General features: G+C 41.5%; 2 protein-coding genes across 2 annotated transcripts; both read left to right on the forward strand.

Moving 5' to 3' along the window:
- Positions 1 to 224: 224 nt before the first annotated feature.
- Positions 225 to 1,934, forward strand: LOC139400969 (RNA-binding protein 20-like; the record flags this gene model as incomplete). Its single annotated transcript, XM_071145490.1, is given in 1 exon segment — positions 225 to 1,934. A coding segment is annotated over 1 exon segment (72 nt), but the record flags the coding sequence as incomplete, so codon positions are not given.
- Positions 1,935 to 6,453: 4,519 nt separating this feature from the next.
- LOC139400968 (programmed cell death protein 4-like) lies at positions 6,454 to 13,335 on the forward strand. Its single transcript, XM_071145489.1, has 6 exons — positions 6,454 to 6,519; positions 7,076 to 7,182; positions 7,553 to 7,864; positions 12,402 to 12,496; positions 12,667 to 12,780; positions 13,048 to 13,335. Exons 2-6 carry the CDS (start codon positions 7,140 to 7,142, stop codon positions 13,333 to 13,335), a joined length of 852 nt encoding a protein of 283 aa, XP_071001590.1. The 5' UTR covers positions 6,454 to 6,519; positions 7,076 to 7,139.
- Positions 13,336 to 14,066: the final 731 nt, after the last annotated feature.

A 14,066-nucleotide genomic window follows, 5' to 3' on the forward strand; every position in this document is an offset into this window, starting at 1 on the left:
CGGAATATGCATAAGAAACTCAATACAGATAAATCGGTTCTCCTTATTTTAAAATTCACAGGAAGTCGGATGGAGTTATAGTGTATCATAGTGGAAAGAGAAATAAGGGTGAAACGCAGATAGCCATGTTATCGTCTAAGTATTTTAAGGCAGTTGAATATCCCACTTAAAGGGGAACTCTACAACTCCGTACACAAAGCTAACTTTTATATTTGTGCCCTTCACAGAAGTACCTGTCTCAGCTGGCAGAGGAGAGTCTACTTGGTGCACTAACTGACCCCTCAGCTACAGAGTGACCTCTGACCTATACTCATCATTCGGTACTGTCAAGTTGAGATGGTGGACAGCGTTGCGTGTGTGCTACAGACTGAGTGACCTGAGCTTGCCAAGGACTACTCAACGAAAGAGAATGAATAAATGACATATCGGATGGAAGTCACACGGTGACATGCACTGGACCCGTTAGAGAAGAGCGATTCTCTGAGAATTGATTGGACTAAAACTCATTGCTACCAATCAAATGAAATGTTATTGGTCACATGTGCCATATACAGTAATACATATTACGGTGAAATGCTGACTTACGAGCCCATTCCCAACCATGCAGAGTTAAAAAGAAAGACAAATATTTTCTAAAGGAAATAGTAACGCAACAAAATAACAATAACGAGGCTATATACAATATAGCAATATGTTTGATTCTGTACATAGTATAAACTATAATACTGTAGTTTAAAAAGGATCCAGTGTTAATATACTACGTTTGTGAAAATGAAAACCGGTCACCAAAGATATTTATCTATCTTTCACCCTTTGATTTATTTGCAGTAGAGAATAAATGTGTTTGTTTTTCATCGCGGGAATAAACACAGCCTTCTTTCTAGTCATTATTGTAGAAGTCAGACTCTGTGATATAGTGAACTGAAAGTCATCCATATTAGTATTTGTCCTGGTTCTGGTTCCATGTTGTTCCATGTAGCTGTACTCCAAATAGTACTTTAATCATTTGGTTTAACTTTTCATTTTAGTCAGTAAAGTGTTAGGGATATTACATAGTGCGTTTTTAGATGCAAAGTGCCTTGGAACATGTCTGCCATTGTTAGATGTAGCAGTTTAGAAGTAATCCTCAGGTTGGTTTAATTCTGATATTTTAATTTTGAATGTATATTTCATTACACAGTGTTTTTATGTATAACTGGAGGATATGAAGGCCCACTTGTTATACCTACTGTGTCTGTTCATTGAGACAAAATGGAATACGGTTCCCGACAGACATGGACAAAGACATATCAGTCTGAAAGATATGGAACTTTCAAAATACAGAAATCATCCCTGTAATGATGCATTTTGCATCAATTTTGAAAGTTACATATCTTGAAATGTTAAGTGCTGTAAATGCTTTAGTCCCGAAATTCTGACAAGCAGAACATTTTGGGACTATATCAACAATCGACGGATGAAACAAATACCTACAAATATTGTATGTGTGGAATTTTCCTTTAAATGGAGATACAGTTTTGCTAAAGTATCGCCACACGTTTCCTTCAGGTTTTCTTCTATTATGTTTTGTCCCGTATTTGATTTAATTTAAAAATACTTTGACAACTTTGTGAATTGTAAAGTTTGTCACAATCAGGTTCAATATTTTGCAAATGTCTAAATAATTTATACAGTGCCTTTAAACTGTAGAGAAACTTGAACTGGACCATGTGTGTTATTTAAGAGTTAAATTAAGTGTTAAGAGTTAAATTAAGTGTGATTTTAAGCCAGTATAATATATTGTCGAGGCAGGGTTTGAAACTTGCTCTCTCTCTCTCTGTTTTCTACACTGTGAATGTTGCTCCAAGTTTTAAGATTGTGTTTAAGATTTTGTTGAACTTTTCTTATGGTTATTTTCTGATGAAATCATTTGAATAAAAATGTTAAGAGAGAAAGCTGTTTGTGTATCAGTGGCGGAGGCTGAGGGGAGGACGGCTCATAATAATGGCTGGAACGGCACAGATGGAATGACAACAAACCCATGGAAAACATGCATTTAATGTATTTCATGCCATTCCACCTATTCCACTCCAGCCATTACCACGAGCCCGTCCTCCTCAATGAAGGTGCCACCAACCTCCTGTGGTGTGTGTGTTGCCAATTTAGCTATTTTCTCTATTTTCTCACATTGAATAATGGGATGCAAAATAATGAGTTTAGTTTATTAGACAATTTGGAAAGCAAAACACAGTAAAACACTACGTGCATAAATAAAATCATAAATAAAATCATAAATAAAATCATAAATAAAATCCTTAAGGATGAGAAAAACTGCTACTTTCATGTGCATGGGGCATTGTGACATTCTACTGTTTGAGGGGAGCGCCCCCAGATGTTAAGGTAGGATATTACACTTGTCAGACAAAACTAATTGTATAATGATTATTCCTTTTGATAGCACAGACTTGGTCAAGTCAATTGCACTCTTGGACATGATCATTGACATTACACATTACAGTCAAATGGGGAAAAATATACAATAAACTATCTATCTTTTCCCAGTAACAACTTGTTATGTATAATCGATTGGACTTTTCTCATTTACAGAACACAATGCTATACGTTTTGAAATGGGGAAAAGTAGTGTAGTAGAGATTAGGGAAATTGTGTATTACTTAAATATCTACAGTAACAGTCAAAAGTTTGGACACACCTACTCATTCAAAGGTTTTCTTTATTTTTACTATTTTCTACATTGTAGAATAATAGTGAAGACATCAAAACTATGAAATAACACAAATGGAATCATGTAGTAACCAAAAAAGTGTTAAACAAATCAAAATATATTTTAAATTTGAGATTCTTCAAAGTAGCCACCCTTTGCCTTGATGACAGCCTTGCACACTCTTGGCATTCTCTCAACCAGCTTCATGAGGTAGTCACCTGGAATACATTTCAATTAACAGGTGTGCCTTGTTAAAAGTTAATGTGTGGAATTTATTTCCTTCTTAATGCGTTTGAGCCAATCAGTTGTGTTGTGACAAGGTATGGATGGTATACAGAAGATAGCCCTACTTGGTAAAAGACTAAGTCCATATTTTGTCAAGAACAGCTCAAATAAGCAAAGAGAAACGACAGTTCATCGTTACTTTAAGACATGAAGGTCAGTCAATGTAGAACATTTCAAGAACTTTGAAAGTTTCTTCAAGTGCAGACGCAAAAACCATCAAGCGCTATGATGAAACTGGCTCTCATGAGGATCGCCACAGGAAAGGAAGACCCAGAGTTACCTCTGCTGCAGAGAATAAGTTCATTAGAGTTACCAGCCTCAGAAATTGCAGCCCAAATAAATGCTTCACAGAGTTCAAGTAACAGACATATCTCAACATCAACTGTTCAGAGGAGACTGAGTGAATCAGGCCTTCATGTTTGAATTGCTGCAAAGAAACCACTTCTAAAGGACACCAATAAAAGGCAGAGACTTGCTTGGACCAAGAAACACAAGCAAATTTGAGTCCAAATGTGATATTTTTGTTTCCAACCTTTGGTTAAATACTTGCCTAGTTAAACACTTTTCGAGTTAAACATTAAAGGTAAAATGAAAAATAAATTTAAAAAGATGCAGAGTAGGTTAACGGATGATTTCTGCATGTGTGGTCCCCACCATGAAGCATGGAGGAGGAGGAGTGATTGTGTGGGCATGCTTTGCTGGTGACACCGTCAGTGATTTATTTGGAATTCAATGCACACTTAACCAGCATGGCTACCACAGCATTCTGCAGCAATACAACATCCCATCTGGGTTGCGCTTAGTGGGACTATAATTTGTTTTTCAACAGGAGAATGATCCAACACACCTCCAAGCTGTGTAAGGGCTATTTGAGCAAGAGGGAGAGTGATGAAGTGCTGCATCAGATGACCTGACCTCCACAATCACCCCACCTCAACCCAATTGAGATGGTTTGGGATGAGTTGGACCGCAGAGTGAAGGGCAAGCTGCCAACAAGTGCTCAGAATATGTAAGAACTCCTTTGAGACTGTTGGAAAAGCATTCCAGATGAAGCTGGTTGAGAGAATGCCAAGAGTGTGCAAAGCTGTCATAAAGGCAAAGGGTGGCTAAACTTTTGACTGGTACTGTATGTTCTTACCCCTGGGCAATATGGGCCTGGTAAGCTCTCACGGATATTGGTATCCACACACAGTACATACTTCACCAATTATATTTCAACTCAATACTTCTTGTATGCCCCCAAATATATATATTTTTTACATACATGTGCTGTAATTTAAGCTTCAAAATTGCAAAGTTTTATCTCGGCCTTTTGGCGAAATGTGTAGAATTGCAGGATACTTCAGTTAGTACTAAACACGGCTGCTAGGATCTTGACTAGAACCCAACAATGTTCTCATATTACTCCAGTGCTAGCCTCTCTACACGGGCTTCCTGTTAAGGCTGATTACAAGGTTTTACTGCTCTTCCTCCTACCTAATCTCTCCGATTTGGTCCTGCCGTACATACCTACACCTACGCTACGGTCACAAGACGCAGGCCTCCTTATTGTCCCTAGAATTTCTAAACAAACAGCTGGAGGCAGGGCTTTCTGCTATGGAGCTTCATTTTCATGGAATGGTCTGCCTACCCATGTGAGAGACGCAGGCTCCGTCTCGATCTTTAAATCTTTATTGAAGACTCATCTCTTCAGTAGGTGCTATGATTGAATCTGGCCCAGGAGTGTGAAGGTGAACGAAAAGGCCCTGGATTGACGAACCGCCCTTTCTGTCTCTGCCGGGCCGGTTCTACTCTCTCCACTGGGATTCTCTGCCTCTAACCCTAGTCACTGGCTTACTGGTGCTCTTCCATGCCGTCCCTAGGAGGGGTGCGTCACTTGAGTGGGTTGAGTCACTGACGTGATCTTCCTGTCCGGGTTGGAACCACCCTCGGGTTCGTGCCATGGGGGAGATCTTTGTGGGTTATACTCGGTCTTGTCTCAGGGTAGTAAGTTGGGGGTTTGAAGATATCCCTCTAGTGGTGTGGGGGCTGTGCTTTGGCAAAGTGGGTGGGGTTATATCCTGCCTGGTTGGCCCTGTCAGGGGGTATAGTCGGACGGGGCCACAGTGTCTCCCGACCCCTCTTGTATCAGCCTCCAGTAAGTATGCTGCAATAGTTTACGTGTCGGGGGGCTAGGGTCAGTCTGTTATATCTGGAGTATTACTCCTTATCCTGTGTTAATTTAAGTATACTCCCTCTAATTCTCTCTCTCTTTTTATCTTGACCCTTGCTGTCACCCAGTCCACCTGGAAATGCTGCTGCTCTAGTTTCAACTGTTCTGCCTGCTATGGAACCCTGACCTGTTCACCGGACGTGCTACATTGTCCCGGACCTGCTGTTTTCGACTCTCTCTCTCTACCGCACCTGCTGTCTCTAACTCTGAAAGATTTGCTATGAAAAGCCAACTGACATTTACTCCTGAGGTGCTGACCTTTTACACCCTGTACAATCACTGTGATTATTATTATTTGACCCTGCTGGTCATCTATGAATGTTTGAACATCTTGGCCATGTACTGTTATAATCTCCACCCGGCACAGCCAGAAGAGGACTGTCCACCCCTCAGAGCCTGGTTCCTCTCTAAGTTTCTTCCTAGGTTCCTACTTTCCTAGGGAGTTGTTCCTAGCTACCATGCTTCTACATCTGCATTGCTTACTGTTTGGAGTTTTAGTCTGGGTTTCTGTACAGCAGTTTGTGACATCGGCTGATGTAAAAAGGGCTTTATAAATACATTTGATTGATATTAGCTTTAAAGCTGCAACAACAAAAACATCTCTCTGCCCCATAATTGAATGTGCAGAATTGCCGGAAATTAGCTTGAAAACTGCTAAATGTATTTTCCGATGACAAGACATGGGCCTTTAAAATGTTCCTTCCCAGGGCCGAGATTTGGTTCATCCGGCCATGCACTGCCAGTCATAGTACTCCTTGTATGCTATTTTTATCTCACTCGAGTTGTGTTCTGATTATGAGGGGTCCCTGGTGAATTTGTTATCACAAAAGGGGTCCCAGGCCCCCAAAAGTTTGAGAACTAAATGTTCTAGCTATTTTAGGGTCTAACATTGCACCATTTAGGACTTAGGCTTATTTGGTTGGGTTTCAAATAAAACAAAGAATGTTATTTGACCTTTTCTCCAACACAAAAATGCTTATTATAAGACGTTATTATAGCAATAGTGTTATAGCAATAGTGTTGAAAGTTTTACAAAAACGCATTGTTGCTACTCTGCAACCCCAACGATAGGGGGCAGCACTACATCATTAGGAAGTCGACCCTACAGAAAATACGAGAAGCCAGGTCTCATCCGGGATTTTGATTGGTGCCCTCTTTACAACACGTTTGCAAGGTCAGCCAATCGTATATCTCAAACACAATTCTATGCCAAGTGTTGCTGGGTATACAACATAAAAACAACAGAATTTAAAACCCACATCAACTAGCAGCTTCAACGGCAGACACGGTCAGTGATTTTCCTTTGGATACGCAAAAGGTAGACAGCTAATGTATGACATTATGGAGCAGCTCTTTTAAATCGACGATAAATGATTTTACCTACTGCAATATAGCTGGCTTTGTTGTTGTCGTGCATTTTCCCGTCGCTTGGGACTTGGGCTGCCAAGTGACAACAACCGAAGCAGCCTTCAACTTTGTGATAACTGCAAAGCTAATGACAATATACAAATTATCCCTGAAATATAAATTATATATAGAGTGCATCAACTTTAAGCTGTATTTAAGTCTTGTTGTTTCAATGCTTACCATTTTTACCGTGTAATATCTCGTCATTGATTTCTGTACAACGATGCGGTCATTGTTTTGTCTGCGTAGTGGTGCGTCGTCGCAGCAGGAGTTTACGATTGACTGACAGAAGTGATTTGCTGTGCTGCTTTCCAAAAACATTTTGTAGACCGATTTGTATTTAGTCTGGAGATTATCAATGCATGAATTAGGTCAGGGGTGGGGTGGGGGGCTTGTCTGGACATGTTGACGTGCATTAATTTCATTGGCACATCAAAATTAATTGAAACGGTATTTTATCATTTTAGGTGTCTGCATAATTTTTTTTTATTCGCACGCATTTCCGCTGCTCCAAATCCACTTTTTAAAACAATGGCAACTGACTGCGAGGCATGGCTGAACGCTAACCCCCTTGGTAAGTTATCTTTACCAGTCTAGTCTGTCTGGACTTTTGATGCGGAAGTAGCTCAGTGATTACTGGTGACTCTAACTTGCAGTGAGTGACTGCAGCGGTTTCTGTAACCACTGATCATGATGTGTATTCTGCTGGCCTTACATTTTATATAGCCAAGAATAACATAATGCATTATATTAAATACACACACTATCACTTTAAAACTATGTTTATAAGACAATTAGTGCATTGTGAACATCAAATGACCTTATAGTTTACCCATAACCTCTGTCATGAAATATAACATCTGCAAATAGAGTTTGTTCTGGTAAATCAGTCAAACTGCCTTCTTACCTTGTCTTCCACCACCTCTTTCACCCCCTGCCAACAGACGCAGATGATCTGAGTGACTCTTTCCTATCGGGCGAAGAGGAGAACGGCATTATCACCAAAAACATCAAGAATGAAATAAATGGCAACTGGATTTCAGCACCTAACAGTATCCACGAGGCCCGTCTCAAAGCCAAAGCGAAGAGGAGGCTGAGGAAGACTTCTTCTAGAGACTCTGGGAGAGGGGACTCGTTTAGCGAGAACGGGGACCCCTCCCGGGGTACTAATGGCACCGTACCCCCCACCAGCCCCAAGAGCAAACTGCTGGACAGGAAGTCTCGGGCAGGGAAGGGAAGAGGACTTCCAAAGAAAGGTATGGGGAGTTATGTCTGTTAGAAACATATATAATGTTAAATGGAAGGGAAGAGGACTGTCAGAGAAAGGTATGGGGAGTTATGTCGATGTTAGAAACATATATAATGTTAAATGGAAGGGAAGAGGACTGTCAGAGAAAGGTATGGGGAGTTATGTCTGTTAGAAACATATATAATGTTAAATGGAAGGGAAGAGGACTGTCAGAGAAAGGTATGGGGAGTTATGTCTGTTAGAAACATATATATATATAATGTTAAATGGAAGGGAAGAGGACTGTCAGAGAAACATATATAATGTTAAATGGAAGGGAAGAGGACTGTCAGAGAAAGGAATGGGGAGTTATGTCTGTTAGAAACATATATAATGTTAAATGGAAGGGAAGAGGACTGTCAGAGAAAGGTATGGGGAGTTATGTCGATGTTAGAAACATATATAATGTTAAATGGAAGGGAAGAGGACTGTCAGAGAAAGGTATGGGGAGTTATGTCTGTTAGAAACATATATAATGTTAAATGGAAGGGAAGAGGACTGTCAGAGAAAGGTATGGGGAGTTATGTCTGTTAGAAACATATATAATGTTAAATGGAAGGGAAGAGGACTGTCAGAGAAAGGAATGGGGAGTTATGTCTGTTAGAAACATATATAATGTTAAATGGAAGGGAAGAGGACTGTCAGAGAAAGGAATGGGGAGTTATGTCTGTTAGAAACATATATAATGTTAAATGGAAGGGAAGAGGACTGTCAGAGAAAGGAATGGGGGAGTGACTATTTATGTGGTTATGTAATGAAGTGTTGTTAACAGGCCTACTTGTGATAACGTGATGTCACGGCTAGGGAAGGTAAGGCCTTTGAAGCCTACCAAAGACCAGTAATGGGACGTTAACATTTATAGGATAATGTAATACCTAACAGGTTTAATACTGTTGCTGCATTACTTGATAAGCAACAAGTTAGTCTGTTAGTGTTTTGAGTGAAAATATGCTTCAAGGAATAACCCATCATTGCCTACAGAGTTACAATGTCGTGTGTCCTAGTCTTGCGTGACCAGAGATCACACCATATTCTTGTTGGCTGGAATCAAGGCTACTCATGATCTAGTCCCCAAGAGATCTCTCTCTGTCCCTGCCTCTCCAACTGCCAGCCCAGTAGTAAACCGATTAGTGTGTTTTTTTTTTTTTAAATGGCAAGGTGAGGCTGATCCGATCACTCACTTATATTAACACAACTCTTATCTCCTTTTGGCGTCCATCCGCTGAATACTTTTTTTTCCTGATAGAAGTTTCCACTAGACCTATGACCTATGACCTTGAAGGTGACTGACTTTGTAGATGATTTGTAATGATGTAAGATCCTTCCTGGAGTCAAGAATAAAGAAAAATCAGATATTTAAATCATATCACTATTAGAGGCTCCATAATTCAGCCCATTATAATATCTAACCAATGGCTCTTTGTCTAACAGATCTGGATAACTGAAACAAGATTGAGCATTTGTCCAAGGACATGCAAACTAGGCAATAACAATAAAGTAACCTAGATGACAAGAGCATGGCGGTTTGTTGTAGATGACATCCCCTTCCCATTGTGGCCAACAGCTCCAACTAGCCTGGCTTGTTTACCAATGACATGATTGACTCCTTTTAAATCTTATAGTTGCATGCATATTAATCTTCAATGTGATAAGCTATTTACTACTTTGTAATCACCTTATACATAACTGCTGAATTGTCATGCATGTACTACTGGAGAGGAAGCTGCTTCTCAGCAGATTCAAAGTGTGTGTCCCAAATGGTACCCTATTTTTTTTTTGCCAGATCCCTATGGTCCCCGGTCAAAAGTAGTGCACTACATAGGGAATAGGGTGTCATTTGGGCTGTAGTCAGAGCAGCTTGCCATACCCCCAGCGGTCTGTCCTCTGGTCCCATATTGACAGTGACTTTCAGAGTAAGAGTGCTGATAAAGGATCAGTTTAGCCTTTTTAGAGCTTAATGGATATGATTATGTGGAAAGGTGGGAATCTGATCCCAGATCAGTACTCATGCTCTGAGACACCTTTTGAACTGGTTGGTTCAGTTCTTATCTGATTAAATGAAACTGCAGTATCTTTCTTGGCCTTTGTCAGTCCCCATTGCCAAAATAACATCTTGCAGAAGCACAGTACAGTTAGTTCAGAAGCACAGTTAGTTATTTTCTGATAGAAAGGAGCCGTATTGTCTTGGCACAGACGTATTTGAGTTATGTAACCAAAGAACGGTGCCATGATGTCAATGTAAATGCCTGGGCTTCTGTCCCAAATGGCAACCTATTCACTATAGTAAAGGGAATAGGGTTCCGTTTGGAACACAGTCTAGGTCCCGCTGTGGTTTTATGGGCTCCTGTAAAAGTTAGTGGTGTAAGGTTTTGGAAGCATAACTGAAACTATTCTATGGGTGGAATCTCTCAGGGCAACAAGGGTAATAGGTACATGTTCCGGAATCAGCCATGGCACAGACAACATTCTAAAGGGGCAAAGCTATATACAGGCGGAATGTAACACACACACACACACACACACGCTGGGTGGGACTTATAGGAGGGTGGGGGGCCTAGGCCTAGACGAGCTGAGCTGCTTTGGAAATGGCTCTCTTCTTAAATAGACTGGCAATCTGTTTCTACAGAGCCACCAACAGATGTGGCTTTGTGTAACACTTACTTACTAATGAGGAATGACCCCTTTTTTTAAAAATATGTGGTCTGTCACCAGTTGAGCCTTTAAAGTGCTATCCTTTCTGACAACACACACTATATAGGAAGTGTCATATCGAGGAAGGGGGTATTGTTGTGCTCCCCTTATCTGTACCCCTGTATAGTTAGGCCAGTTCCTGTTTGTAATGTTTCATATTGGCTTCCACAATCAGTAGTGTCTCTGTCTGCCTGTGGTATTTTGTGACGAATGTTCTCTGTCTTTCTGGAGAAGGTGGTTTTCAGTGTTTCACTTCAGTTGTATTGGAGACATCCTGTCTCAAGCACAGAACGCTGCTGTGTGTGTGCCGTGCTGTATATTGTACTGTTGATCTTCTTTCCTTTGTCAGCACAGTGTTTGTGTAGGCTGCATTGTAATGTCAACCCGCTGCAGGTGACCACATATCGGCTACTGGATAGTAGTATGTTTTTGAAAGCTCTGGGGTGATTCAGATCTAGGATCAGCTTGCCTTCCCTAAATCCTAACCTTAACCCTAAGAGGGGGAAATGTGAAACTGACCCTAAAACCAATGTCTAGGGATGACTTCACCTTAATCTGAGCAATGCGTCAACAGTAGCCCCTTTTTATAACGCACATTGCTGAAGAAAGGAGCATTCTGTGGCTATTTTTATACTGAACAAATATATAAACAATGATTTTACGGAGTTACAGTTCATATAAGGACATCAGTCAATTGAAATAAATCATTAGGCCCTAATCTATGGATTTTACATTACTGGGCAGGGGTGCAGACATGGGAGGGTATAGGCCCACTGGCTGGGCAGGGGTACAGACATGGGAGGGCATAGGCCCACTGGCTGGGCAGGGGTACAGACATGGGTGGGCCTGGGAGGGCATAGGCCCACTGGCTGGGCAGGGGTACAGACATGGGTGGGCCTGGGAGGGCATAGGCCCACTGGCTGGGCAGGGGTACAGACATGGGTGGGCCTGGGAGGGCATAAGTCCACTGGCTGGGCCTGGCTTCCCAGTGAATCAGAATATGTTTTCCCCACAAAAAAATACTTTATTACAGACAAATACTACTCAGTTTCATCAGCTGTCCGGGTGGCTGGTCTCAGATGATCCTTTAGGTGAAGAAGCTGTATGTGGAGCTCCTGGGCTGGTGTGGTTACACGTGGTCAGCGGTTGTGAGGCCTGTTGGGCGTACTGACAAATTCTCTAAAATGACATTGGAGGTGGTTTATGGTAGAGAAATGAACATTTAATTATCTGGCAAGAGATCTGGTGGACATTTTTGCAGTCAGCTTCCCAATTGCACGCTCCCTCAACCTGAGATGTCTGTAGCATTCTGTGTGACAACTGCACATTTTAGAGTGGATTTTTATTGTCCCCAGTACAAGGTGCGTCTGTGTAATGGTCATGCTGCTTAATCAGCTTCTTGTTATGCCACAACTGTCAGGTGGATGGATTATATTGGCAAAGGAGAAATGCTCACCTCACAGGGATATAAGCAAATTTGTGCGTATGGTAAACATGGGACCAACACTTTGCATGTTGCTTTTTATATTTCTGTTCAGTGTATGTGGCTATTTCTATGCTTCCTGTTAAGTTTTGGGCTATGGAAAAGACTTCAGTGGTTTAGATGGAACAATGATTCTCTACACTATACTTGTTTTGTCGCAAACTATTTTAGCAACCAGGAAATGGCGGCGCGATTTCTGCATATTGCATCTTTTAAATCGCACTGCCAGATTATAATATTTTTTTACGTTTTGCTACATACAGATTATTTTGCACCATGAAACTGTTTCTGTTTTGAAAACATCACAGGCATTGTCCTTGTTCTTTGTCAGGTGGGGCGGGGGGCAAAGGGGTGTGGGGCCCACCTGGAGAAGTGTACGACCTGGAGGAGGTCGACGTCAAAGACCCCAACTATGACGAAGCTCAGGTATTGGACCATTTTTATTTTGGACCTATGACCGTCTGAGTTAGGGCCCTAACCATATTGTACCTGAGTTTTACCTGCTCATGAGAACTCAGGGCCTTAAGTAAACCATACAAGTTTTTTTGGTATCCAGTCTTGATCGGCTTCATTGCTCTGCTTTCTGGTGTCTACAGGAGAACTGTGTGTATGAGACGGTGGTTCCTCCACTGGAGGAAGGGGCCTTTGAGAAGACGCTCACTCCCATCGTGCAGGAGTACTTTGAACACGGCGACACCAATGAAGTAGCGGTAGGTTCATTTCAACAGAGTTTTCTGTAGGGCGAACTAGTGCTTTTAATGTCCTAAACACTGGTGGACCTGCTTCTGCCTTTTTATCTGACAGTAGACAGAGTTAATTCTGAAGGATGTAGCTATGTTCTCTGATTTGACCCTATGAGCCCACTCCCTCTTCTTGGCCAATTCTCTCTCTCTCTCTCTATCTCTCTCTATCTCTCTATAATGACCGACTCTTTATTCCATCTGACCAAAACCCATCCCCCTCTCTCACCTCCGTAGGAGCTCCTGGGTGAACTCAACCTGGGCTCCATGTCTAGCGGGGTGCCCATGCTGGCTGTGAGCCTGGCCCTGGAGGCAAAGGCCAGCCACAGAGAGCTGACGTCCAGGCTGTTGACGGACCTGTGTGGCCGCGTGCTGAGCCGTAGCGACGTGGAGAGCTCCTTTGACAAGTTACTAAGGGAGCTGCCTGACCTGGTGTTGGACACACCTGGAGCCCCTCAGGTAGTGTGTGTGATATCGCGCCGTCTAAGAATAGAAGTGTTTGGGTGTATCTGTGAAAATGTCTAATTGACCGTGGAGGCCAATGTGTAGGACCGTGTGCCCTTGTGAATGTTTGAGTGACTTAGCAGGCGCACTGCAGTGTGTATATGTGGTGTCTTTTATGCTTGTGCTGTGCTTCTGTGTTCTGTTCTGCATGCAAACTGGACCAGTCTATCTCAGAACAGAACGCATGTGTTCTGTTTGGAAATTCTATATGCGGGTCATAAAATAAGAGCTTTACAGTTACAATAGCCATCTGACCGTTCCGATCTACTGTAAAGTCAACAGACTTACTGTTCAAACATGGTATTTATTAGGGATCCCCATTAGCTGTTGCCAAGGCAGCAGCTACTCTTCCTGGGGTCCAAACGCATTAAGGCACTTACATCTCATATAATACAATACATCATACAACATTATTACACCACTACACATCTACAATACAACATGTATAATACCACAATATTACACCACTACAATACAACATGTATTACACCACTACACATCTACAATACAACATGTATAATACCACAATATTACACCACTACAATACAACATGTATAATACCACCATACAACAATATTACACCACTACAATACAACATGTATAATACCACCATACAACAATATTACACCACTACACATCTACAATACAACATGTATAATACCACCATACAACAATATTACACCACTACAATACAACATGTATAATACCATCATACCACAATATTACACATCTACAATACAACATGTATAATA

Source organism: Oncorhynchus clarkii, unplaced genomic scaffold (assembly GCF_045791955.1).
Source record: "Oncorhynchus clarkii lewisi isolate Uvic-CL-2024 unplaced genomic scaffold, UVic_Ocla_1.0 unplaced_contig_13505_pilon_pilon, whole genome shotgun sequence".
NCBI classification, from domain to species: Eukaryota; Metazoa; Chordata; class Actinopteri; order Salmoniformes; family Salmonidae; genus Oncorhynchus; species Oncorhynchus clarkii.